Source organism: Clarias gariepinus, chromosome 23 (assembly GCF_024256425.1).
Source record: "Clarias gariepinus isolate MV-2021 ecotype Netherlands chromosome 23, CGAR_prim_01v2, whole genome shotgun sequence".
Lineage (NCBI taxonomy): Eukaryota > Metazoa > Chordata > Actinopteri > Siluriformes > Clariidae > Clarias > Clarias gariepinus.
Genome location: NC_071122.1, coordinates 18,801,382 through 18,829,177, shown reverse-complemented (window position 1 = coordinate 18,829,177; position 27,796 = coordinate 18,801,382). Strand labels below are relative to the sequence as shown.

At 38.9% G+C, this 27,796-nt stretch overlaps 2 protein-coding genes across 7 annotated transcripts in view; one reads left to right on the top strand and one right to left on the bottom strand.

Annotated features, from left to right (window-relative positions):
• Nucleotides 1-16,272, top strand: part of srpk1b (SRSF protein kinase 1b) — a 40,864-nt gene extending 24,592 nt beyond the window's left edge. For 4 of the 6 annotated variants that reach the window (XM_053484148.1, XM_053484149.1, XM_053484144.1 and 1 more), the window contains 14 exons: nt 1,610-1,725; nt 3,096-3,204; nt 3,383-3,470; nt 3,755-3,842; nt 4,177-4,283; nt 4,550-4,715; nt 7,672-7,697; nt 7,795-8,011; nt 8,381-8,773; nt 10,513-10,613; nt 10,783-10,890; nt 12,201-12,270; nt 12,970-13,062; nt 14,827-16,272. In XM_053484148.1, coding sequence (XP_053340123.1) covers nt 1,610-1,725; nt 3,096-3,204; nt 3,383-3,470; nt 3,755-3,842; nt 4,177-4,283; nt 4,550-4,715; nt 7,672-7,697; nt 7,795-8,011; nt 8,381-8,773; nt 10,513-10,613; nt 10,783-10,890; nt 12,201-12,270; nt 12,970-13,062; nt 14,827-15,011 — 1,867 coding nt within the window. In that variant the 3' untranslated portion in view covers nt 15,012-16,272. The remainder of the gene's footprint in view (nt 1-1,609; nt 1,726-3,095; nt 3,205-3,382; nt 3,471-3,754; nt 3,843-4,176; nt 4,284-4,549; nt 4,716-7,671; nt 7,698-7,794; nt 8,012-8,380; nt 8,774-10,512; nt 10,614-10,782; nt 10,891-12,200; nt 12,271-12,969; nt 13,063-14,826) is intronic. The other 2 variants (XM_053484145.1, XM_053484150.1) reach the window with 2 other exon arrangements.
• Nucleotides 16,273-20,646: 4,374 nt separating this feature from the next.
• lhfpl5a (LHFPL tetraspan subfamily member 5a) lies at nt 20,647-25,572 on the bottom strand. The gene is made up of 3 exons (XM_053484460.1): nt 25,161-25,572; nt 21,762-22,001; nt 20,647-20,706 (listed from the first exon to the last, which is right to left on the bottom strand). Exons 1-3 carry the CDS (start codon nt 25,570-25,572, stop codon nt 20,696-20,698), a joined length of 663 nt encoding a protein of 220 aa, XP_053340435.1. The 3' UTR covers nt 20,647-20,695.
• Nucleotides 25,573-27,796: the final 2,224 nt, after the last annotated feature.

Genomic DNA, 27,796 nt, shown 5'->3' with positions numbered 1-27,796 from the left:
AGGAGGTCGGGTTGTCAGCTCGTCGCCCAATTGTCGTTCACACACGACTGGCAGTTTGGGAACACCAATTAACCTAACCTGCATGTCTTTGGACTATTGGACTCCTTGCAGACTCTTTGCTCCACAGACCTGATGTGTGAATCGAACCCCAACCCTGGAGTTGCAAGGCGATGATGCTAACCACTAAGCCACGGTGTTGACTTTTTACCAGTTTACTGATCTACAGTGTGTTCAGAAAATCTTTTCTTTGCAGCCACTATGTGAAATAGTAGTAGTAGTGCATTGATGTGGTCTTGTTTGGCGCTACCAGTCTGTTTTACATATCAAAATAGTTCTTTGCTTAACTTCGGGCATGTATGTTTGTGTAAAAATGTTAACCATCGGAGAACGTGTTTTTCTAGTGAAACATGTTTTTATCATAATGTTACTTGGTAGTGTTTATTAATGCTACGACTGATCGCTGTTTTGATAAACAGCATGATTAAAGGATTCTACAGAGATCTTTAAGGGGACTTTTTTTTTTTTTTTTTACTGTATATATAAAAACAGCAGAAGTTGATTGGTTTCAGGCAGTTCCATTCAAGTATCACCTTAATCTCTATAGACGAAGATATTAAAGGCAGGTATTATTATTAGTTCCCCGCCCCCCTCCCCTATATTGGATAAGGGCAGTTTCTAAAATGAATGTTTTTAAAACTCTGATACTCTAAAATGAAGATGACTAAAATTCATATGGAAAAAATGCCTCGAGCTGACTTGTCTAACCTGCATTTTGCACAGCATTTAAACCCTGAAGTACTGTACTGTATGTAGCCTGCTCTGAGTCATCACTCTAAAATCTGCCAGAATATTCATAATACCCTTCTCCAATAATAAAAAAAAACAGAAGAGCATATCACCATATGAATCTCAACAGCTAAAACAGATCATTATTAAACGACACTCCTGTTTACTGTAACGAGGCATCTTTATCTTCTTCACACAGAAATGCACAAACATGTCCTTTTAGGCTGACCTTAGCCATTCCCAAAATAAAACCGGTTGGATCGAGCACTTTCCAGCACTCTTGCTAAGCCTCCCACTGCGGCTCCCTGCTGAAGCAGATTCATAAGGATGGTCCAGGTTTAAAAAACATGGCTTCGTAACCAGACGACCTTCCGTAGAGAGCGAGAGTACGATGCAGAGAGAAGGCAGCCTTCTCATCATCTCACATTTTTCCGAAAATGATAAGCAACAGAAAAGACTTCTTACGCAAATGATTCTGAGAGGGCACCTTAACACTTCCTCTGAACTTAACATGGCTGGGTTTTTTTTTTTTTTTACATAAAAAAGGAATACATATTACAGTCCTGCAATCTTGTGACAGTGTTTTTTAACGTGTAATATGCATTTTACAAACAACTGAAAAGTAATAATAGTAGCATTGATGCCAAACGTAGTTCTCATTAATTCAAAAATATTAATTGGTAGTGATTTGTTCCCCAGAGAACAGCTTACTGCCTGCGCAGATCTGAGCCGTTTCCACACATACACCACACACTCTAATTTTGGAAGCTTGGGTATTATGTGTCCTTGGCTGGGTGCTGATCTGTGTTCTTCACTCCACCAGACCTGATCCCCACCCGAGGGGAGCTGCCCAGCCTGACTCAGCTCTGCAGGAGCAAGAGGAGGAGATATTGGGCTCTGACGATGAAGAGCAGGAAGATCCCAATGACTACTGTAAAGGTAGGACAAAGGAACACTGGTTGTCTCTCTAGGCAAGGTTAAATATGTTGTAGTTGTGCAGTGGATATAAATCTGCTCAACTAAGTATTAAAAATATATCGCATAAGCCTGTGGTATTGGAGCTCACTAGATAAACAAAAAAGAAATGTCTGTGAAAGGATAGATGAATGAGTAAATGCATGGATGGATAGTTGGATAGATAAGTGGGAACTTGGATGAATTAATAGAAACTTTAGTAGATGACTGAATGATTTTGTGGGAACTGGCCCAGGTATATGCCTGAATAGGTAGCTGTGTATTAGCTTAGAAGAATGGACCATTGGATGAATGGTTGCATAGCCGCTTAGATAACAATGGATGGGATGGGTATTTGGGTGGAAGGATGGAAATGTACCTAAAACGTTGGTTGGGTGAGTAATTCCATGCTTGGATGGATGGAATGACCGATAGGTTGGTGGATGAAGAATTGGATGGTTGGCTAAGTACTTTGTGAATGGATGGTTGGCTATAATATATTGGATGGAGAATGAAAATAGATGGATGGATGGATGGATGGATGCATGGTTACTGGGGTAAATAGGAGGCTGTGTTCAATTCAATAAAAAAATGAATACTTATCCTCAGCGACAATTTAAGAAAGACAAGTGGGATAGATGAGTACTATCAATGAGTATCTTTAGTCACCTCCTGATGTGATATCATGATACCTAACATGATCCCCAGATTTTTTTTTGTTTGTTTTTCAGTTTTTAGACCTTGCTTCTAACGCATCTGTTTCGATACTAATTAGCACATGTGATGTTTCGAAGCTGGTTTAAGCGAGTGTAATGAGTGGGTTTTTAGACTAATTCGCTTGCAGAGTTTGGAGAAAAAAAGAGACTTTTTAACTTTTAATAATGTAGTGCAATAAACATACGTTTCTGTTGCACCACTCAGAAGCTTCTGCAGTGGGAATAAATCGTTATGTCCGGCGTGATAAGTTATTGCTGATCAAGCTGAATAACAGCCAGTCCCAGTCACTGTTTGATCGATTGATGCATTTCTATTATAAATGTAATGAATCATTTAAAAAATCCTAATGCATGAATCAGCACACAAAAGGATCGAGATTCATATTTTTTTTTTCTTTTCCCCCGCATCTCTAATGAGTACTTGGGTAGATGGAATGGTAGGTGGATTGATGGATAGATTGATGGATATGTACTTAGGTGGATGTGTACTTGGGTAATAAAATTGAACAATGGATGAAAGACTGTATGGGTAGTTGCACTTGTCGCTGGCAGGGTGGATGGATGAAAAGATGGATGGGTTTGCGTGTGCAGGGGTGAGATTTGTTTTTTCCTCACTTATCTGCGATTATTTATTTCCAGGCGGATATCACCACGTGAAGATCGGTGACCTGTTCAACGGCCGGTACCATGTGATCCGCAAACTGGGCTGGGGGCATTTCTCCACTGTGTGGTTGGCATGGGATATCCAGTGAGTTAGAATTCCATCTGAATTTCCCAACAGACACTATAACACTGTGTTGTTTTTTTTTTTTTTTTTATTTCTGTGGCTCTAAATGAGTTGTTTATTCTCAAGTCTGGATGCAAGAATGCTGTTGACCCAGTTTTTAATGTGTGTATGTGTCCCCGATGTGTGTGCGCGTGTGTAGAGGAAAGCGCTTTGTGGCTATGAAGGTAGTGAAGAGTGCAGAGCATTACACTGAAACAGCCCTGGATGAGATCAAGCTCCTGCGCGCGGTAAGTTTCCAAATTCAACCTCACTGCTGCTATGGTGACCGCTGCAATTTGCATTGCGTCAGCTGCTGCCTAAAATATTAGCCTCTTCACCTGCAACGACCAACGTTAAATGTTTTTTTTTTTTATTGATTTGACATGATCAGGGGATGTAACTGCCTTTAAAGGGAAGAAAAAAAAAAGACTCTTAAAGTTTTAAGTCATAATTAAAAGTGGAAGATTAAAGGGTTAAAGTGAAGTGTGACTCAGAAGCTGTCTAAAATGTGTAAACACACTGTGTGGATTAGGTGCGAACCTCGGACCCAAACGACCCCAGCGGAGAGAAAGTAGTGCAGCTGCTGGACGACTTCAAGGTCTCAGGTGTCAACGGCACTCGTATCCTTTCAGTACCTGATGTTAATCTAGAGGCTTCAAATAAGTTTAATATTTAATAAAAAGTTTTAATATTGTAAATTACCACAGCATTTAACTAAAGCTGGTCACTTTCCAGATCTCTGCAAAGTACTGCAGGGTTTCGTGTACAACGCACTGCGGTACTTTGCAGAGCTCTGCTAATGAATCCTTTCCCTGTTTTTTTATGCTAGAAGAGTTTATAATAAGCGTGTTTGTCTCTTAAATGAAGCTGGGCTCACAGCACCCCGTCATAGGCTCCTCTCGTTTTCCTGCTCCCTCTGTCTCCCCACATGACCTTGACTTTGACTGCTCTCAGACGTGTGCATGGTTTTCGAGGTCCTCGGTCACCATTTACTCAAGTGGATCATCAAGTCCAACTACCAGGGTTTGCCCTTACCCTGTGTTAAAAGCATCATCCGGCAGGTCGAGTACCTTTCTGCGCGATGTTAATCTCATTCTTAAAAGATTTAGTGATGGCAGATAAAGTTCTTCTGTAACCATACAAAGTAAAAAATCTTTTAAAATAAAAAAATATATATATAAAAGAAAGCTGACCTATTTTAATAATTAAATGTTTTTTTAAGCATTAAGCTGCATTTATAGAAAACACTAATCAACACCTTCTGACCGATCATATTCGCGCATCCGACAGTGGCCCTGTACAAATAAATTATAACTCTGTCCTTTAGGTTTTGCAAGGTCTAGACTATCTGCACACAAAATGCAAAATCATCCACACAGACATAAAGCCAGAGAATATCTTAATGACCGTCGATGAGTCATACATCAGGAAGCTGGCGGCCGAGGCCACCGAGTGGCAGAAATCTGGAGCTCCTCCACCATCCGGCTCAGCAGGTGAGATCAGAATAAATGACAATTTATCAGCCAAATGAACAAGGAAATTGATGTCATTTAGTACAACCAAGTCCATCGAGTGATCCTTTTACATCTTACTAATATCAAAACTAAACAAGACAGCCAGGCTTACTGTCTGTGTCCTTGGGTAACAGAAAAGCACACCATAAATTAAAAAAAAATATATATATATATTATATATATATATTTTTTTGTTACTTTGTAAATTAAGGGTGTTTTGTCATTGGGGATGCAGGATTGTTTTACTTGACCCCAAACTCTGGTTCATTTCAATCCGTGTGAACACAAGCATCCCAGATTTGAAAAGATGGCCTTGAGAACTATAAAGTGTTCTCGGGCATGGATCGAACCAGATATGGAAGCCAATCCTATCTAAGCATGGAAGTAGATCACTGTTTATTTATAAAAAAAAAAAAAAAAAACTGTGGCGACTCTATTTGTGCGTAGCACACGCAAGACCTCTGCTCTTGACATTTCCCCCAAAATATCAATAATATTAACAGAGCGCGAAGGTTAACTTCCTTTTCTTGTGTTTAATGCCAACTAAGGGCATGGAACAAATCAATCGTGCCTAGTGTGAAAGCTCCCTAAGAGCGTTTTCACACAGTCCCTGGTTCTTAGTTTGTTTGGAAGAAGCAATATATACACAACTTTAAAGATATTCATTAGCATAATCAACATAGATAATAATGTAATATAGGGTATATACTAAAATGTGGAAGGCCCGGGTTCGATTCCCAGCCAGTGCCCAAACCCCAGCCACTGGATACAGTGCCGTTCCCAAGCCTGGATAAAGTGGGAAGGTTGCTTTAGGAAGGGCATCCGGCGTAAAACCTGTGCCAAGTCGTTATGTGGATTAGTTGGTCTGCTGTTGCGACCCCTTGCTGGGAACAGCTAAAAGACCAACAAAAACAAGAGTATATAATAAAATAATAATGTGATATAAGGTTACCTTAATGTTAATCAACAAAGGAAATGGTCTTCCAGCTACTATACTTTTACTTTTTTTATACTATTACTTTATTTATTTATTTATTTATTTATTATATAATTTTTTACCAGACCCAAGTTTGATGCTATTAGTAGGCTCAAACTGCTGTTTTTAAACCCAGGAATGATGCAGACATCCTATACCAGGTCCTTTGTGGAATGTGGAACCTCATGCCACCTTTCCCTGTCTTGTATAGTTATTGATAAATTACATGGGCATCAGAATGTGAGCCTCCCTTAATCTACTGACGAATATTAAAAGCACAGAATTTTTTAGAATGTTTGTATACGCCATCGCCGTAATATTCTTAATGCAACTGAAAGGTCTGTTCCAGCATAACAGTGTCCCTGTGCACAAATTGCACTCCAAGCCTCCTAACTCGGCATCACTAATGATTTTTGTGGCTGACTGGGCAGAAATTTCCACAGCCACAATGAAGGACTGAGTGAAATGCTCTTAGAAGCATAGACATAATAATAAGAGCTCGTATGGGTGTGATTAAGTCAGGCATCCTCAAACTTTTCACCATAATACTGTATATAAAATTGGATTTTTTTTCTGACCAGAGCACAGTAATTGGCTAATATTTAAAAAACTAAAAGAACATCCTGATGACATGCCCTGCTTTCTAAATAGGGCTACTCTTTAATACCCGTGTAACGCGCGTGCAAAGAATGGAATTGTGTAGTTGATCTTTGGGTCAAAAGGAATTCTTTTACATTGAGTTCATGGGCCTCATCTCACTTGTCAACAAAATGATAACGAAATCAGCCAAGTTTACTGTTTATTGAAATATCAATTTCTAAACCAATAAGGTCAAATAACACCAAGTTCAAAACAGATAAAATACACGTGGCTTACATCGTCACTTATCTAAAGCTTACTTGCAAAGAAGTCGAGTGGCTTATTAACGTGACTGGGGTTTGTCGTATTTAAGTGTCTTCCTACTTTGGTGGGGCTTGTGCTGTCTGCTGCCAGCGGTTTAAGACACAAAACACACACGGGTCTCTCCTCTGCCCCCATCATCCCCATATGCTTCACCATGTTTTCCTTTCTGCTGGCTTAATGGTTGATTAGGCTGATAGTGCTGAATCACCTGCTTTTTTGTGGTCCATGTAACAAATGTATCCTGATAAAATATAAATTTTTAACAAAAATACATAAACATTAGCATACACTTTGGAATAAATGGAATGACATATATAATACCAAATGTTTCCTTATATATTGTTCCTCTGCAATTAACATGCCAACGTTAGACCGTTATTGTTGCACTATGGTTCCACTTTTTCACTGATGTTATTTTAATTTACTTGTATTAATGATCCATTTCTTTGCGTGTGATTGTTTAGTTTCGAGTGTCCGATCTTTGTCAATAAAGAAAAGCATGAATTAGAATAGGTACTTTCCTATTATTTTCCACTAATTCCCTCCCGTTCATTTGCGCCCCACCTGTCATGTATTCCCCACTAGTGGGGCGCGCGAAAACGCCCGTTTGCTTAAATTTTTTTACCGTAAAACACAAAGTAACTGACAAGTTCAATTTTTGGAAGCAGATCACTGTGTAGTCTGCACTTGAATATATTTCAAATTGTTTGATGTGTGCATTGCAATTGTTTCGCCACTTCCATCCATCTTTCAGACATTCTCGACTAATATTGTTCATGCCCACGGTTTTATTTATGTCTAAACCTGCCTATGATATTCATCAAACCTACTTGTCTACAGACAAACTTAGATTTGTCACAGGTTTATTGTCTCAAAGATTACAAATAAACACAAATCATTTCCCTTCAAAACTGCACTAACTTGCAGTTTGAGGTTTACCAAAGTATTTTTGTCTTCATACTGTATTAATCGATTCAGCAACTTGTCCTTGATTCTTGGGACGTTTGTGAGCATGAAAGTGACTTTTAATTCTGTTTCCCCTTTTTGTTTTTGCAGTAAGCACAGCTCCAGCTCCAAAGCAGGTATGATTACTATTATTCCTTACTTTTAACACAAGTATTTCATATAATCCTCACCATCTCCTGATTAGGCAGTGTTGTGCTGTGTTGTCTCCATCAGATGGCCAAAATGTCTAAAAACAAGAAGAAGAAACTAAAGAAGAAGCAGAAGCGGCAGGCCGAGCTGCTTGAGAAACGCATTCTGGACATCGAAGGACTAGAGAAAGGAAACGAAGGGGGCGAGGAGGAGGAGGACGAGGAAACGGAAACACCTGACACGACTCCGTCACTACCCAACAGTCAGACCCTGCAGGAAATCACAGCCGAGACCACCCTGGGTGAGAGCGAAGGAGGAGAGAGAGAGAGAGAAAGAGAGAGACAGATGGCAGAAGCATGAGTTAGGATTGAGAGTATATATTAAAATGCCTAAATGGTGTTAAAATCTATCAGTGTTATGACAGATTAGTTGCATCCTGTCGAGAAAATAGTAGGAAATCCTTGAATCAGAAACAAACCTCTGCTCCAGGTCCATTCAATTTCACTAGATGCTGTGACTCACACCTGCCTCAGAATACAGCCATGACTCACCAAGGAATCGCTCGCATATTAGTAACAGCTGCATATTTTTATTTGACATGATGACTGAGTCTGGTAACAGAATTTATATAACCCTCAAATAGCATATAAATTATTGTGTCTCTCTCAAGTAGACGGAGTTCCCGAACCCTGGTCCCAGCACAGAGAATGCTCCTTGGACGTAAACTTCACTGGCCAGCACCCCGAGGACGAGAAGCCTGCTGACGTGCAGCAGCAAGACAAGGACGAAACTCCCATCAACCCTTACGGGAATGTCCCAGAGGAGGCGGAGACCCAGCCCGTTAACCCCTACCCAGTGTGCAACGGGACGACGCCCTGCGATCCAGGCTGTCCTGATGGTAATGGACCTTTGCTTTGTGACGCGTTTGAGTCGCAGCAGAAACAGCAGGCGTTGGACACAAAGAAGCTGAGCACTTGTAACGCAGGGAGAGGTTTTGAGATGGCGTCGAGAGCCAACAAGGAGGCGGAGCCCAGCTCACAGGCAGGCCCTGACGTAGATGACGGTCAGTGAGGAGGCCTGGTGGAGAATGTTGTGTTTACTAGTGACTAACTTTCGCCTCTGTGTTTGTGGTTTTGTTTTTGTTCCACCCTAACTGTTCTTGGGTCACATGGTGTTTCTCTGTTTGGTGTTGGTGTTTGACTACCCTGTAACAAGTTTACACCGGGGGAATTCAGTCTTATCCGCAAAATGACCTCGGCTGCAGGTTTAAATTCCAAACCAAATGTGGAGACACATCGCACTCGAATAATGTCGAGTTTGTTTGTTTAATTAAGTTGTTAGCTGTTGGGTATGGCTTCTATTAAGCTGAAATAAAAGCCACACTCTTACGTTGCAGGTAAGTTTGGAAACCAGAGTTAGGCAAAATTATTTTTTTTACTTGTTTCAATTTAATTAAATTTTATTTGTGTAGCGCTTTTTACAATTGTCACAAAGCAGCTTTACACAATCAAAAGAATTATTTAAGTTTGCATGGAATGTGAATGTGTATGAATTAAAATGGTCAGATAGTCCCTGGTGAGCAAGCCGAGGGCGACAGTGGCAAGGAAAAACTCCCTGAGATGGTAATAGGAAGAAACCTTGAGAGGAACCAGACTCAACAGGGAACCCATCCTCATTTGGGTGAAACAGAGGGCAGGAATTGATCTGCATTAATACTGTGTGTTAGGTTGCAGGCAGTTCAGCTATAACAGTTGATGTTAATTGATGTTAATATGGAGTCCAGGTAGTTATTGGAGGCTCAGGTAGACTTGTAGGAAGTTCAAGTCCTGAACTATTGAGCAACTGCAGCCAAGTCAAGTCCTCGGAGTAACGGCTGATTCATTTGTTTGATTCATTTATCAGTCGTCACGTAGATTTGCATGTTAATAGGGTAATTTGTTTGTCATTAATAATTATTATATGGTCATATGTTTTTTTATTGATATGTTTTTGGCACAAAGTCAATTTAAATTTACACAGTTTAACTTAATTTACAAAATTTTCCTTTAACTGTAAGTAGACGCAAGCTTGAGCCCCAGTTGCAATTTTTTTTTATGTCAAAGAGCATCCAGTTTTGGCAATTTATTTAAAACCAAATAAAAAAAAATAAGGTGGTTAATCGCACTTGTGAAATCCGATACAAAAAAAAGTGTCAATGGGAAAAATTAGCTAATTTTTGGTATCGGATTTCCCTGGTCTGATGCAGCCATTTTTTGATAAATGACATTAGGAGTGACGGTAAAGCGTTTTTATTAATAATTCGTTATCAAATTATGATGCAAGATTAATATCCCAAGTATAAGCCAACTTGTTCAGTTTACTCCAAGCAATATAGAACTAACTTCCCCTTGCAAATCTGTCTCAAACTTGTTCTGTCTCAAACATTCTCAAAAATGACTTGGTACTGCTTTAGCATATCTAGACATTAATGCAGAGTTTTAAAGACCTGATTGTGTGTGTGTGTTTTTTTTGTTTGTGTGGTGTTGTTTTTTTTTTTTTTTTTTTTTTTTTAAAAGCCAGACTAGAGTTTCTGCAGAGTCAGGCTCCTAGAGTGCCAATGTATTTGCCGGCTCACTGGAGTATTTTATTGATCCGTATGATTGATCTGTCTCAAAACGCTTCATCCGCACCAGACCTGCTGATTAAATGCTACACTGTGAACACATCCAATTCAAGGGTGCTAGTGGTGTCTATCTTGAAGTGTTTTTTTTTTCCCTTAATTTTTCAGGTTGACTATGTCTTTATTTTTGTCGTTTTTTTTAGTTAAGCTCGCTGCAGGGAACCTCCTGGTGAACCCGCTGGAACCCCTGAACGCTGACAAGATCCAGGTGAAAATCGCTGACCTGGGCAACGCCTGTTGGGTGGTGAGCAGAAGAGCTTCTTACATCTTACTCATGATGGAAATGTTGTGTTTTATGCCTGTTATTTGAGAGCACGTATTAATTTAAGTAAGCAATAAATGAGCTAAAAGAGGTATTCATTGAGGCTTTCCTCTCTCTCTCTCTCTCTCTCTCTCCTGTGACTCTCATTCAGCACAAACACTTCACGGATGACATTCAGACACGGCAGTATCGTTCTCTGGAGGTGCTAATCGGTTCAGGCTACAGCACACCAGCAGACATCTGGAGCACAGCATGCATGGTGGGCGGTCACACACTTTCACACGAGCGCAGATAGAAAGATTAAAAGTAATGAATGAAAATTAAGTAATAAGTAAGGACCTGCTTAAACATGACACAGCAGGCAGTTAAGGGGAAAATCAGCAATCACCTTAGAGTTTACAATTTTTTTTTTCATCTTCCGTCTTTTATTTATGTTTAATGTTTTGCAATTGTTAGGTTGTGTGAAATTCGACCTTACTGTTGAGTTGCCTAATGACTAGAATGCAGCTGTTTGTTTTGTGTCACTGGATAGGGAATGTATTTTAAAGCAGACAGACTACTACTTGAAGTTTTGTGCAACAGCGACAATAGCTACTTCTTTTACTTGACATAACAGTAACAATAATGATTTGTGGACAAACAACAAACTTCTCTTTGATTTGTTTGGGAGTAAATATAAAGTGCAATAATCTTGCATGAAAATATCTGTAGGCCAGAGAAGACATTTACATTTTGTTTACATTTAGGCATTTGGCGCATTATTCAGAGTGACTTGAAGTGCTTTTAAGTTTCCGTTACTGTATAGATCCTTGCTGTACAGACATCTAGAGGAAGTTTTTTTTTCACCACCTACGTAGGTGCTAGAACAGAAAACTGTCTAGATGCATGTCTTCCTCGATCCCTGAGAGATGGTGGGACCAGTTGAAATGACAGCAGGATATTATGTATAATAAAAAAACTACTTGGTTTTTCTGCATGAAAAAAAGAAGCAGGTGCAAGTCAAAAGGCTGCTGTGGCTGGTTGTGCAGCAGCTAATTAAGCATTATTTAGATTTTTAAGTTAGTGAGGTGATGCATGACTTGCCACACTAAAGAAACGCAAAATGTAACCAAATTTTTTCCCCCCATCTCTAATGGCCACTGTTTGTATTATGTAAATGGTGTAGTATTTTTTTTATTTTTGGTAATAAATTCTGCAAGGCCAATAAAACTGATTTTGGTCAGAGTGATGCTGACTGGGCTCTCTTACTCTTAGGCCCTTGGCCCTCTAGCGTAATGTGTGTACTCAGCATATGTGTCATTATAATAGATGCACATTGAGGTATATCCTGCAGCTCCATCAGAAGTGTAATTTGACTCTAAAGCAACGAAGACTCAGTCGCCAGCACACCGACACCTCACAGACCTCAGACTGGTAAAGGTCACTGACCTCCAGCTCTGCCTACCAGCAGGAGAATGTGATGATTTAAGGATTCTAGTAGACAAGCATAAGTGGATTGACACAGAAAATACGCACACACCTTTATGTACGTACCTATTTTTAATACACTATATTTTTGTTTTTTCCCAGGCATTTGAATTGGTGACAGGGGATTACCTGTTTGAACCTCATTCCGGAGATGATTACTCTAGAGATGAAGGTACATACTTGCTCTTCCATTTAACCAAGAAAAAGAAAAGTCTCTCCATTAATTTAAACTTTGCAAAAACCCTCTGACAGACTCCCTTGACATGAACACCTTTGCCTGTTTAAAGCCCAATCTCCACATTCACTATAAATCAGGATTTCCCATCGCTGACCCCAGTCCTGTCTTTATTACTCATACACATCCTTTCAGCATTCATGCTAATAAATGGGTTCGAGTCTCTCTCCATCCCTCTTCACTAAAAAATAGCTAGCGTTGGTGGCGGAGTGCTGTTAAATATTAAACCTTGTTGTGCTTATTAATTAGCACTTGGGCGCGAGTCATGCAAGTTTAATGGCAGGGCAACACGAACACGCTCCTCGTCTAGAATTTACCCACGCCATTATGGCCGGGACACTGATTTTGCCTTTTGAAGTTTTTCTCCTTAAATCAAAAGATTTCCCTTAGCTGTATTATCGAACATTGAGTTATAAAAAAAATGTTAGAAAAGATAAATGGCTATCCAGTCAGTTGATGAAAATAAATAGCATGCATGCTATTCATTAGATAGCTTCCACAATTTCAAGCGCTAACTGGGTCGAGCATTCCTACACAGGAGCATAAAGTGTATTGTTTTTGTTTAGTTGTTTTTTTTATGTGCATCAGCATTTTTAATTGTTGAATCCTCTTATCTTTTCTCCCTGTAACGTACAGATCACATTGCACTGATCATTGAACTGTTGGGCAAAATTCCTCGCAAACTCATCATCAACGGCAAATATTCAAAGGACTTCTTCACTAAGAAAGGTTGGACATTTATCCATATAAAACCAACAGCTTTGCCACCTACACAATAAGAGCGCATAATGTGTTTAGCAACCTTGTATAAAATTTATGTTTTACGAATGAGATATGCATAGATTCTGGCGGACGGAGACGTTTGCTAACGAGTCTGTCGGACACACATCGTGACGCACTGTTATATAAAGGGAGTCAGATTTTCCTCCAATTGTGACCTCATACTGTACCAATTAACAGGAGACACCTCCCAATTCAGTGCTTTTTCAATGTTTAGGGATTTATTTCAATACTAGAGATTTCAAAACTATGAAGTAACACGAAGCATTAGGTCATTAAGTAACAGCACCATAATTCAGTAAAAGGTCATATGAAGGTCAGCTGTTCTGGAATAGTTCTTGCAAAAACAGTGCTTCTGCAAAACCCATCAAGCACCATAATAAAACTGTCTCTCATTAAGACCTCCTGAGGAAAGCAAGACCAAAATTTACCTCGTCTGCAGGAGGAGAACTTCATTTAGAGTTACCAGCCTCAGAAATCACCAATGGACAAACAGCACCTCGGATTAGAGCCGTTATGAAGGCTTTACAGCGTATAAGTAGCCGAAACATCCCAATATCAGCTGTTTGAAGGAGATTATTGCATATTTTGGATGCTTTTTGCATTTTTTTTTTTAAATATAGAAAGAACTAAAAATGAGGAAAGACCATGGAAATAGAAGGTCTGTCGAAACTTTTGACCTGTAGTGTACTGTATACTAATTGTCCCACCCTGATGCTATACCTGGTGGTCTCCTCAGTACTGTCGTTCTCTGGGGGCCAATTTACAAGAGCTTACAGTAAATAAGCCCAAGCTAGTGTAATGCGGCTAACTGCTAATCTAGCCTTTTTTTTTTTTTTTTTTTTAAGATCTAAAGAAGGGCTCATTAATCCTCATGGAAAGCAAAGGCTAGCTTGATCTGTCCAATCCCACAAAAGACTGTGGCACAATTTGCAAGGTATTTCCGACTATGAAAGGAACCGGTCAGAGCATCCATGTCCCATGGTAAAAGCACCTGTAAGTGTCAAAACTGGACCATGGAACAGTGGAAAAAGATCTGGTTTAAGGAATCATGGTTTTATTTTACATCATCTAGATTGCTGTGTGCCTCATTTACTTTGAGAAGAGGTGGCTCTAGGATGCACTGTTGGAAGAAGTGTGCGAATGGTCGTACTGCAAAATCATTTAAGCTACAATTTGAGGAACTTGTCAAAGAAAAAGAATTCAAGGTGTTGACCACCATGAGAGGTCGCACCTTCAGAGGTCTCGTGCTTTTAAGTCATATCGAGTCTATGGCTTGATGGTTCAGAGTTGTTTGAGTGACGCAAAGGGACAAGACCAATACTAGGCAGGTGATTTTATTTTTTTCTTTTCTTTTTTTATTTCTGATCAGTGTAATTCCTGGATGGATTTTTCCTTTAAATACACCACTAACGAGTACTCACTGGCTTTAGTCATCATTAAACAGCTTTACTTGCAAAATTACAGCTCTGGTGTCTGACAAGTCAGTTTATAGCTGAAAGAAATTGTTGGGTTCCCACGCACCGTGTGTAATTATACACGGAAAATCATCCAGGGAATGTTAATTCTCCCAAGACTGCTCCTTAAATTGTGATCACTTTTAAGATGATGTTTGTATCACTATAGTGAACAGGAATGTTCCCTGTTGAGAAGGGGTAATCCATAGTAGTGTCAAGAAATGAATGTGCATTTTTATTTTTGTGTCTGACTCAGGTGACCTCAGGCACATCACTAAGCTGAAGCCCTGGGGGCTTCTGGACGTCCTGGTGGAGAAGTACGAGTGGCAGAAAGAGGAGGCGCAGAGTTTCAGCAGCTTTCTCATCCCCATGCTGGATCTGATTCCTGAGAAAAGAGCTACGGCTGCTGAGTGCCTCCGCCACGCCTGGCTAGCATCGTAGTAGCCCCGGAGGAAGGGGAACACACAAAACAAACACACAAACAAACACATACACACACAGATACTTGCCTCTAATAAGGCCTAACAGTCTGGTCAAACGGCACACTTCTGTTCATGATGGAACATGAAAGGGTCCAATCAAATAGATACCTATTTATTTCTTGTAATGTCCCTTTTCTTATGTACCGGGTGCAGTTTTAATGTTTTTTGATTATTATTTTTTTTCTCTTTCTTGTGCGTGTGCTGACAGCGTCTAACAACATGCTTTGTTTTGTTTGAAGGGTAAAATAGCAGTTTAACAATACGAGTTAAAAAATAATAATAAATTCTGTGTATTTGCTTTAGTCCTAATCAGTGTTTTTAACAGCCAGCCAGCCAGCCAGCCATGCTCAACCTGCAATACTGAAGAAAAGCACAGGTGTCCTGTCTCTGCTGTAAAAAAAGGTTGCTTAATTTTTCTGTTTTTCTTTCTTTTTCTTTTTCTTTTTTTCTAGATAGTTTTCCCCATTACAGCACAGGCTGCATGAGACATACGAATGGTTTACTGTATGCTGAGAACGATGGCCTGGCTGTAAATGGACATTTATATTGTAAATTATGATGTGAATTTGCAGCTTAATGATTTCCAACTAAGCGTGTATCACTTTGTCATATGTAACTTTAAAAAAAAAAAAAAAAAAAGGAGAAAGATGTTAAAGAAAAAATATAACAGTAACACAAAAGCGCACAACTTTGGAACGTTTCGAACTGTCGGTGTGTTTAAAAAGCAAAACAAAAAAAAAACAGTTTCACTTGTACAGCGTGGAAAAGGTGAACGTCGTCTTGCGTTGTTTTGTACATACATGTACCAAAGAGTTGGCGCTCTCCTTCAGTGTCAGTATTGTTGCGTTCATGCATTGCTTTCCTCAACGGCTTGATGGCAATGTTTGAGAAACCAATACAAAGATGCCTTGATAAACGCTTCTCTGGGTTTCCGGGATTCTCTCACTGATGATGTTCAAAGCAGGACCGGACCGGTGTGATCTCTTTTTTTTTTTTAAATGTGTAAATGAACGTAGGGTAATTTTATTGTGAAGGACCTGGACCTCTGCTTGCTCTTCTTTTGTATTGAAAGACTTTTACTGTTGGCCTTTTCCAGTTTCCACAAGCACGTCCGTTTCTCTCTTCTTTTTTTTCCCTCTCAGCCGCTATTGCTTTCTATTGTTCGCCGCTTCAGTAAAATCCTTTCTGTAGTTGTTATGAATAAAGACTTTAAAGTCACACAGCTGTGTCGATGTTTCCTGTTTAAATGTTATTTACACACAGTACAGTGAACCCTTGGATTACGAGCATAATTTGTTCTGGAAGTGGGCTCGTTTTCCAAAACACTTGTGAACCAAATTTAAGTTTCCCATAAGAAATAATGGAAACTCAAATTATTCATTCCACAGCCCAAAAAAATTACACAATTAAAAAAAATTAACACAAAATATACAGTAAAAATAAAACAAATTAACCTGCAGTTTACCTTTTTAAAAAAAAGTAAAAAATAAATCCAGACAAATAAGTGTTCCTGTTTATGCGCGCAGGCGCTGTGTGTTTGTGTACGTGTGTACCTCCCGTATACCCATTCTCGTCACACACAGACATTAACAGAGACTGTTTTGTACGAAAAATTAGCAAGGAACATCGCTAATGACACTCGTGTGAGAGCATACTAACAATCATTGCTGTAAAGTAAAACAAACAAACAAGAGCAGTTTGTGTGACCCGGCACAGTGTCAAATTACGCGCGCACGCTCATACTGAGAGGCTGAGGAAGAAAATGGATTTTTAACTTCTCTAATGAGACTTTCTTTTGCTTTACATTGCGCACACGTGTGTTATAAGTAACAGTACACGCTTGTGCTTACAAACACAAAATATGTTTTACACATACATGGTCACAGTGTTCGTAAACATTACACGCGTGTACGGATGTTGATTATACCAGTAAAACGTGGCTAAGACCCAGCAGTGGAGACGATTACCTACAATTATGCAGCACAAGAGAGAAAAACCGTTGGCTCAGTTGTGATCATGATCAAAACAAGAAGCGCATGCGTGAGACATGATACTTGGTACTTCAATTCAATTCAATTTTTTTTGTATAGCGCTTTTAGCAATTTTCATTGCCGCAAAGCAGCTTTACACAGTCAAAAGAATTATTTAAGTTTGTATGAAATGTGAATTTATGAATCAAAATGGTCAGTTTGTCCCTGGTGAGCAAGCCGAGGGCGACAGTGGCAAGGAAAAACTCCCTGAGATGGTAATAGGAAGAAACCTTGAGAGGAACCAGACTCAACAGGGAACCCATCCTCATTTGGGTGAAACAGAAAGCAGTAAATGATCTGCATTTATACAGTGTGTAGGGTGGGAGGCAGTTCAGCTATAATAGCTGATGTTAATTGATGTTAATATGGAGTCCAGGTAGTTATTGAAGACCGAGGTAGACTTGTAAGAAGTTCCAGTCATGAACTATCGAACTGTCAAGTCCCCAGAGAAACAGTTGCCAACACCAGTCAAGGCCAGAACCATTTTCTAGGTAGAGAGAATCATTCCCAGACACCAGACGCATCCCAGAGAGACACACGGGGCATCCATGTGACGAGATCTTCAGCCAGAAGCGGGGCACCAGGATGGGTCAGACAGGTCCGGAGGGCAGAGGGAGTCTGGATCACTGGCAGCTCAGGAACGACATGTGTAGCTCGACAGAGAGAGAGAAAGAGTGAAAGGGGGAGACAGGAGGAGAGAAGAAAGAGAAAGAGGGGGGAAGAGAAGAAGAGGAGAGATGGCAGTTAGGTATGGTCACAGTCACACAATGTATAATGTGAATGTATATTAACTGTAGAGTGCAAGCAGAGACTCTGGCAGGACTAACTATGACAGCATAACTAAAAGAGAGAGCCAGAAGGAAACACAAACATGAGGGCTTCCTGAGATGTAAAGCAAACAATCACCTCACCGTCAGCAAACCTGAGTGATCAATGAGAGTGAGGAAGACAGCATCCAAACATACCAGTTCACCATAATACTCTACGTCCATGAGTCCCCCAGATCTGCTCCTTTACCTAAGGCTAATCTATTTATAAAAATACTTGGCTAAATAAATAGGTTTTTAGCCTGGACTTAAACACTGAGACTGTGTCTGAGTCCCGAACACTATTTGGAAGACTATTCCATTATTTTGGGGCTTTGTAAGAAAAAGCTCTGCCCCCAGCTGTATTTTTCATAATACGCGGTACTGACAAGCAGCCTGCATCCTTTGATCGAAGTAGGCGTGGCGGATCGTAAGACACTAGCAGTTCGCTCAGGTACTGCGGCGCGAGACCATTTAATGCTTTATATGTCAAGAGTAGTATTTTAAAATCAATGCGAAATTTCACAGGGAGCCAATGGAGTGAAGATAAGATAGGGGTGATGTGCTCATATCTTCTGGTTCTAGTGAGGACTCTCGCTGCTGCATTCTGGACTAGCTGAAGCTTATTTATGCATCTAGCTGAACGACCAGACAGTAAGGCATTACAATAGTCCAACCTAGAGGTGATAAAAGCATGAACTAGTTTTTCTGCATCGTTTAGCGACAATAAATTTCTTATCCTGGCAATATTTCTGAGGTGAAAGAATGCTATCCTGGTAATATTATCTACATGCGCTTCAAATGAAAGGCTGGAATCAATAATCACACCAAGGTCTTTCACTGTTGCATTTGATGGAACAGAAAGGCCATCTAAAGTTACGGTGTGATCTAAAATTTTACTCCTAGCTGTATGCGGTCCTATGACTAGAACTTCTGTCTTATCCGGATTTAGCAGAAGGAAGTTAATTAGCATCCAATTTCTTATGTCCTGCACACATTGCTCAATTTTAGTAAGCTGTTTTTTCTCATCAGGTTTTGCTGAGACGTATAACTGTGTATCGTCAGCATAACAATGAAAACTAATACCATGCTTACGGATTATGTTGCCCAGAGGAAGCATGTAAAGGGAAAAAAGCAGTGGACCTAAAACTAAACCCTGCGGAACACCAAACTCCACTAGAGAACATGCAGAATAATCACCATTTAAGTCTACATACTGATAACGATGGGTCAGATAGGATCTGAGCCAGGAGAGGGCTGTACCCTTAATTCCTACTACATTTTCTAATCTGTGAAGAAGAATAGCGTTATCAACGGTGTCAAAAGCTGCACTGAGGTCAAGTAATACAAGCATAGTTACACAACCCTGATCAGAGGCCAATAGAATGTCATTTACTACTTTAACGAGTGCTGTCTCTGTACTGTGATGAGGCCTAAATCCTGACTGATACAGTTCATGTATGCCATTTCTATGTATATATGAGCATAGCTGCTCCGCTACTATCTTTTCCAGAATCTTAGAGATAAAAGGGAGGTTTGGGGTCGAGGTCAGGTTTCTTAATTATTGGTTTGATAACTGCTAATTTAAAAGATTTTGGAACATAACCAATGCTGAGTGAAGAATTATTTATTTTCAACAGGGTACTTGTAAACCAAGACTTGCTCATTTCTCAAGACAAAATTTATTTGAAATCTTTGCTCGTTGTGCGGAACACTCGTAAACCACGTTATTCGCAATCCGAGGTTTCACTGTGCTTAGTCTGTTGTGTCTTTTCTAGAATGAGATTATAGGTATCTGTGCGATTGTCCAGTCAGGCAGTTGTGGAACTCTGACCCAATGTGGTTGGATATGACTGAAAGGCTAGAGGAACTCCACTCTTTACAACCATGCTGAGCTAAAAAGCATCTCGCAACACATCACATTTCTAGGCACAGGGTCATATAGCATCAGAAAACCATACAGAGTTTTACTCTTTGAGTGACTGGTACACCAGATAACACGCACTGCCTGGCCTGAAAAAGGTTTTACGTATCTTGATTAGATAATTATTGCAGTGATGTGGTTTAGCTGGCAACAATTATTTAAATCCTATCCCTAATGCAGTAAGTAGTGGTAATAAAATGAAGTCAGCTTTTCTCTCTCTGGTTGCAAGGGCACAAAAATGCCAAGATCACGTCATCACAGTATGAGCATAAAAGAGTGAGTGGTTCTGGAAAAAATGAACATAATTTTTGACAGAAATAAATGGTGTGATGTGCATAAAGTCATAAAAACAATGCCACAGCAAATGCATGCTGTAATTAAAGTTAAAGGCGATTAAACTAATTATTAATATGTATGGGACTTGGCCAGGCAGTGTAGATAGCACAACACCTACTCTTCTGTGACACAATCCTCCAGAGTTAGTGAAACCAAATTTAAACACAGGCTGACAAGAAGCAAAAAAAAGGGTTTTATTTATAAATTGCATATCTGAAATATTCTGAAAGCCAACATAACTGAACATTCTTATCATTACCATTGTTGGAGTTTTATTACTCAACCTTGTCTTTTTTATTATATGATGCATAGAAAGCTTTTATTCTAATTTTCTGTTTTTATTATAAAAAAAGATAAGCAGGTCAATGTGTTCAATACTAAATATACAGTAGCTCATATATAAACGCTAAAGACTCTACAGTACAAAAGTGTTTTGTTAGTAATATTAAAAGTCCTTCCTTCAATACAAGTGGGAGAAAATCCATACGGGGACGATGATCCAAGATGTTCTGACTGACGCACTTCCAGAACAATACAGGATGAGTCTTTATGCTGCTTCTGAAATAGAAAGAGATGAGTATCAGTCGCGCAATCCGGCGGTGCGGAAAACCTCGTCTGCAGGCACTTCACCACGACTCTTACCCTCAACAGTGTCATATTTTCAACACACTGACTCGATAAATAAACATTACCCAACTGTCTATTTTAATATTGCGTTGCTTGGAAACAAGATGCACTGAAGTTTGTTTCACCGTGAAGGTCGTTGTCTTTGGCTTGAGTTTGCTTCTTAAAAGATAGATAGAGTAGAAACTGTAGGAGGCTTGAAACGTGTTCGAGAACACAGCAGTACAATAAAGGTTCTTGTGAATCTTACTAATATAGAAGCGCGTCCTTTTTCCTCTGTTCTTTAGGTGATGATTAGATTTTTCTTACATTTTTAAACATTTGTTAAAAAAGAAATCACACATTTTTTTATCTATTTATAATTACAGGTAGTGTGCGAAACCAGTTAGACTGCTATCTTAAACTTACAGAAGTGGGAAAAAATGTTTTTAAAATAGTATATGTACACCGATCAACCATAACATTAACAACTCCACCAGGTCAACTGAATAACATTGATTATCAATTATATACCAGTAAACTGGTGACAGGATTATGGGCGATCCAGGGCTCGTTTATGCCTTTGGGGAAGCGAAAGCCAGCCTGTCTGGTCCGATCAAACAGAAAAGCCAAAGCAGAACTAATTAGCTGAAAAAAAGTTAACACTGGCTAGGATAGAAAGGTGTCAGAACACAGTGATTCATAGCTTGCTGTGTATGGCTTTTAGCAGGTTCAAGCTCGTTGACTGGTCCTCCAAATTCCCCATTCTCATGAGCATCCATGGAATGTGCCAGACAAACAGGGCTACTCTATGGATCTACCACATTGCAACTTACAGCACTTAAAGGATATGCCGCTAATGTCCTGGTGCCAAACACCACAGAGCACCTCCAGATGTCCGTCCTTGCCCTGAGGGGTCAGCGCTGTTTTGGTGGCACAAGGGAAACCCGAAACCTAGGTTGTTTTAACATCATTGTGGATCGGTGTATAGAAATATCCTGTCGCCTTACCTGTGTTCTCTCCCACCTGGAAGTCCTCTGGCAGCAGTTTGTCCTGGCGGTTGCCCAATACGAAAGCCAGGAACGCGAGAACGAGGGCGTCCATGATGCTGATTATGGCTAGGATGTAAGCCCAGCGCACTGTGCAGTTCCCCAGCGTGTATTTATCGGTGCGCTGGCCGCACATTCGCTTCACCTCTTCCGAGTCCCAGCCATCTGGGTAGATCATGCAGCCTATGACCATACACGTGGCTAAGTGATAGAAAAACAGAATGATCACTTTCTACAGGCTTAGAACATGTATCCTGCTCAAACAAAACAAAAGTAGATACTGTATATTACTAGCCTGTTGTTGACGGTTAAAGAGTTTATACAGATAGTTAAAAGGTTGAAGCTAAAAAAATGATTTAATCAGTGATATTATTTTAGCGTACAGTACATGTAAGTCTTTCTGTACGGCAGAACTCTCTACCTAACTTGTTAATACAAAAAGCCTTGTTTACGCTAACTTGTTATTCCTTCATCACCCTAACTTGCGATTTATAATCTGGCAGAGAACTGCTCATAACTTCTCACAACTGCTCACTTCCACTCAACATTGTGATTTCATATCAAATTTAAGCCAAATACAGAAAAACTTTTTAATTAAAATTTTATTAAAATCTGTCCAGCCAGTTTTGTGTGATGTCTATCAATCCTAGACAGACACAAATTTTTCTGAAACTGGTTTCGTTTTCTCCGATGTATGAAATGTAAAGAGTGAGTTCTGACCAATGTACAGACAGAACCTTCCTTTTATTTATATAGATTTCCGAGGGGAGTTCACGTAAAAAAAACTTTTTTCCCCCTTAATTTTTTGGAGCACTATATTTTCTCATGCATTCTGTTTTTGTTTTTTTTCAGAGGATTTCACTGCTTGCTGATATTTTTACACAGTAGTCTAATATCACAAAAGTCTAGTGCTATGAAGTAGCTCCAAGTGCCTGCATTGGTTGCTGCTTCGTTCTCTCAGTGGTCTGTGCTTTCATCCAGGGTTCTGACTATGGTTAAACTGACATGAAACTGAATATAGTTGCCATCAATATCAAACATATTTGTTATGAATAAACATCTGGCTCTTTTTTATTGGCCAAATAATAAGTACATGTAGACACTACACAATGACTTCACAGAAGGAAAAAAATTCTGAAGAAAATAACTAAAGTACATTATTTCTGAAAAATATTGCTAGACATTTTGCTAAAAAGTATAAATTTTCATGAGGTTTAGAGACTTTTGGGGCACTGCAGAAATTTTGCAGAAAGACAACATGGTCTCGGTCTTATTCTTTACTACAACAGGAAGAGCAACCGTGTGCATGCCACCTTTATGACATCCTAACTAATACAGATGAGCAGCAGCCTTTTCCCATCAAGTTTTTCATGGTTACCATAAAACAAGGAATATATTGAAAATATACCACATTGTGATGCTTGTACTCAATCCCTGCCTCATTCTGAGTGAACAGTCTTCCTAAGATACTTCTCAAGTTTGAATTTGTTCTAAAATAGACCTTAAAATGTACGCAGCCCGACAGAAAAACGACTAAGGAACTGGCTCCAAGAAAATAAACCTAACATCACAGCTCAGCATAAAATGTGCTCAGATGGCGGTAAAGTATGTATTACTTATAGAAATTGTTTTTTATTCTTCCACCAAGTGGAACATTATGCCTTTACCTGACAAGAAGCTATGAAATATGCAGGACAGAGAAAATACATATATTTAAAGAAATAAACTGTTGCCAGGCAACTCTAGCCAGGCCTGCTTTCACTGTACTGAGCTAAACTGCTATCTATTATTTAATGTCATACGATAGCTAAGTAGCAGGACAGCTGGCACTGGATCAGGTTTTAGTTTACTGAGTGCTCTTACTTTCACTCACTCCTGCTTTTAAAAAAGATTATGGAGTGTAACGGAATTTTCTGCAACGTTGCATGTGTGTGTGTTTTATACGGTGGTGGCTGTTTAAATGAACTGATCTTTACATCTGTGGATCAGCCACAAGGTGCCAAGTAGACACATTTACACTCGCATTTACACCTCAAAACTTATCATTTAAAATCATTTAAAATGTCATGAAATGTCTCTAGTTTATTTCCTGTAGTGTTTATTTTTTAACGTTTGAATTGCATTGCATGCATTGGAGCTGCAGCAAATTGGTTAAGATGATGTTAAGTTAAAATCTGCTGGGCCCTTAAATCAAGCCAGACCCTTATCAGACACTTAACTGTGTCTAAGTAGATCTGGAAATTGCATACAGTAGATATAAATATAAACGTGTTTATAAATGGGATGTGTTTAATGAAACATCTGATTAAGCTTGTTCTGTACGGTTGTGACTAATGGACCTGACCATGGTGCTGAAACTAGAAGGTTTACAATACAGTTGCATTTCGTCATTTGATCTCCAGATGTATGCAGGCTGACTTACATTTGAGACTCAATCTCAAATATATCATTTTACCTACAGAGATAATTGATCGAGGATTTTCTGTCTTACAGACAGATTATAGAATTAAATCACTTTTATGAGTAAATTAGTTTTATGGACATAAAACTTTAAAATACATAAAAATTTACCTTATAATATAATCATTAAATATATTTTAAATAAACAATCAGAGTACACTTTCACAATTATTGTACACTTTTACAGCTCTGAGAGCTAATGATAAGTTATACCGTTCTCAGAGACAAGGAAATAAAGAGGTTTGTTACCTTTTTCAGAGGGATAGATAAATAGATAGACAGATACTTTATTGATCAATGTGTGCAGTTTTGTTTCCTAACCTCTTTATTTCAAATATTGTATATGCAATATGAATATAATACCTCCAAAAACATTAATTGGTGTATGAATAAATAACATTATATTGTTCATTGTTGGTGGCATGCTCTTCTTTGGTTTCATCATTTATATTTTTTCTTTTGTAGTATGTTAGCAAATCTTTGGGCAAGCGATTCACAATGGATATAAGTAATAATAATAATTATTAGGGCAGTGGTGGCTCAGATGTTTAAGGCTGTGGGTTATGTGGCTACTAATTGGAATGTTGGGGGGTTCGAGTCCCAGCACCACCAAGTTGCTACAGTTGAGTCCCTCAGCAAGGCCTTTAACCCTATCTGCTCCAGGGGTGCAAAAAGAAAAATAATAATTTGTAAAAAAAAAATACAATAAAAAAAAAAAGATGATACTTTTACTGTGCTGTATGGTGACAAATAGTTGAATACTAATGATGAATTAAGTTTTGATGTAATTCGTTGGGATCCTAGTTTAAAAACATTTCTAAGAACTCCTGCTTTATTGACCAGGTATTTAAAGTTCTATATGATTGATAGAAAAGTGTGTGTGTGTGTGTGTGTGTGTACCGGCGGCGAGCTGCATCCAGGCGCAGATCTTGTAGACACTGCCTGCGTTACAGAAGAAGAAGAGGCTGAAGCAGCCGATGGTTCCCACCACCAGCAGGAAGGAGATCCCCACGAAGAACATGGCCGTCTTAAACGCTCCAGACGGAATGGAGCCGAAGTCCAGGGCGCTTCCTTTACACACCAGCTCTCCTGTGATGGGGTTCCCGATGCAGTAGTGGAAAAGCCCGAAGTATCCGGACTGCGGAGTGTCCACACTGTCCCCGATCCAGTAGGGCTGGATGAACACCACCATGGTGATGATGGCGAAGCAGATGGTCAGGATGATCCACAGAACCCCGATCGCCCGGGCGTTGCGCACGTAGTTCGTGTGATAGATCTTAGCCGCTTCCTGAGCTGGGATTAATTTACTCATGATGGCTGCGAGGAATAATAATAATAATAATAATAATAATAAGGAGAAGAAGATATTGAGTAAATGAGAAAAGTGTGTGTATCTTAAAATCATCCAGTGCCTCTTCTTTATAACTCTCCTGCTTTATTTGGTGTCAGACTGAAAAGTTGACCAAAAAAAAAAAGAAAGACAGAATGATCAGGTGAGCGATTTGTAGCTGAACCAATCAGGTGAAAGGGTGGGCGGGTCTTCACTGGCATCTTCAAAAAAAAGAAAAGAAAAAACAGACACCCTTTCTCTAAACACACCTCACCTCTGTGTGTTGCACACCTTTTTATTGTACAAAAAAACCTGTTTTTTTAATTATATTTATTTAAGTAATTTTTTTGATTTTTAGACATACAAAAAGAACTCAAGAAGAACAAAACCAGACAAAACACACCTACTCAAGTATTAAAAAACAGCATCTCCTTCAGTCAACCAATAGATTTTTACTCAATATGACATTATGAATAATAGTGACAGTAAAAATACAAATCTTAATATATAATCACCTAGGTACTTAAAGCCAGAGTGACAGGGGAAGTGAAAATAAGTGAAAAGAGAGAACAAATCAATTAGCAAGTATCAGCACTATAGGTAGTACTAACAAGGGATTAAGATTGAAAACGAACAAAAAGAAATGGTGTATTAACACCGACACTACGATTAAAAGGTTTCAAGTAGTTTCGTGATTGTCGGAAATTTTTAACAGGTGGTTGAAAAGAAGCCTCCGAGAAACTTCAAATAGATCTATATTTCCAGACTTACTATATCTAAGCCTCTCTACATGAAGGGTGGAGGAAAGTTCAGACAACCAAATCTTGAATAGTGGCCTTGACTTATTCTTCCACATGCAAAGAATATATTTTTTTGTGTGATTATCATACCATACCAACCATAGCATTGTTAAGATGCTGCAAGGAGACTGACCAGCCAAAAAGAACAGTCGCAGGGTCTAAGGGAAGTTCACAAGCATAAACTTATAAAAGAAATTAAAAAACTTCTGACCAGAATTCAATGATTTTAGGGCATGCCCAAAAAAGATGACCAAGCGAACCCTCAGCAGATTCACACTTATTGCAGAAAGAGGAAATAGTGGAAAAAAAGAGGAAAAGGTTTTTTTGTATCTGTACCAAATATATGGATATACATTTAAAAATTACCCATGGCTCATACATTTCCTGACTTGGAACAGCTCAATGTTATGAGCTGTGGCTCTTAAAACTCAGAGCATTTTATCCCTTTTATGTTTTTTTTTTTTGCTTTTTAATAAACTTGTATATAGGACTCAGGATTGTACTGTATAAGGTGTCGTATGTTTTTTCAGCTTTTTTTTTCGAGGCAGTATACTGGTATACTGGTAGTGATAAAATTTACCCTTAAAGTAAAGTTAACTTTTGTTCTACCAGACATACTGTATCTGAAATCCCAAATACACAATTTGATGTCTGAAGCCTCCTCGTTAACACACACCAGCAAGGCTTACATATAGAAGTGTAGGTTTCCTCAGGGTTCTTTAGTTTTCTTCCAAAAACATGCCAGTAGGTAGACTGGGTAAGATGAATTGCACTTTAATTATATATTATATATTATATAATATATTATTATATAATAAGGAAGTTCATTGAGCTAAATGTATTGATTAATGACTGTTTAAGTCAAAAATGCATGTCTAAGATATACATACTGTATATTTGTTATTATATTCTTCTCTTGTTCCCATCATCTTTAAAAGTGTAATAAATAGAATTACACTGTTTTACTTGGGAAAGTACACTAGCATATGTGGGATTAGAGACATTTGCACAGGATTTCAATAAAAAGAATTCAGTACCTTTTCTGTTTCTGTGTAAAATCTTTTTTGTAGTCTTGCCAATATCAAGCAATTTATTATTCAGTAGAGGAAAATTATTTAAACAGCCTCGTCAGAAACATGATAGGGTCTAGAAATAGGTATAGGTCTATCAACAGTTTGCGTAAGGTGTAAATAGGTTTATTCCTCACTGCACTGTGCATCATGTTCTTGCAAGATCACATTTGTATTTACACATCTAGACACCTAGAGATGTCTTAAGCAGGTAATGTGTACAAAAAGCAGTTAAGCACAGCAGCACTTAAATAGTTGATTTGCATTCAAGGTTCTCTGCGTTCCTGGAGATTGCGAAATTATTAATTCATGATAGGAATATACTGCTGGTTTGAT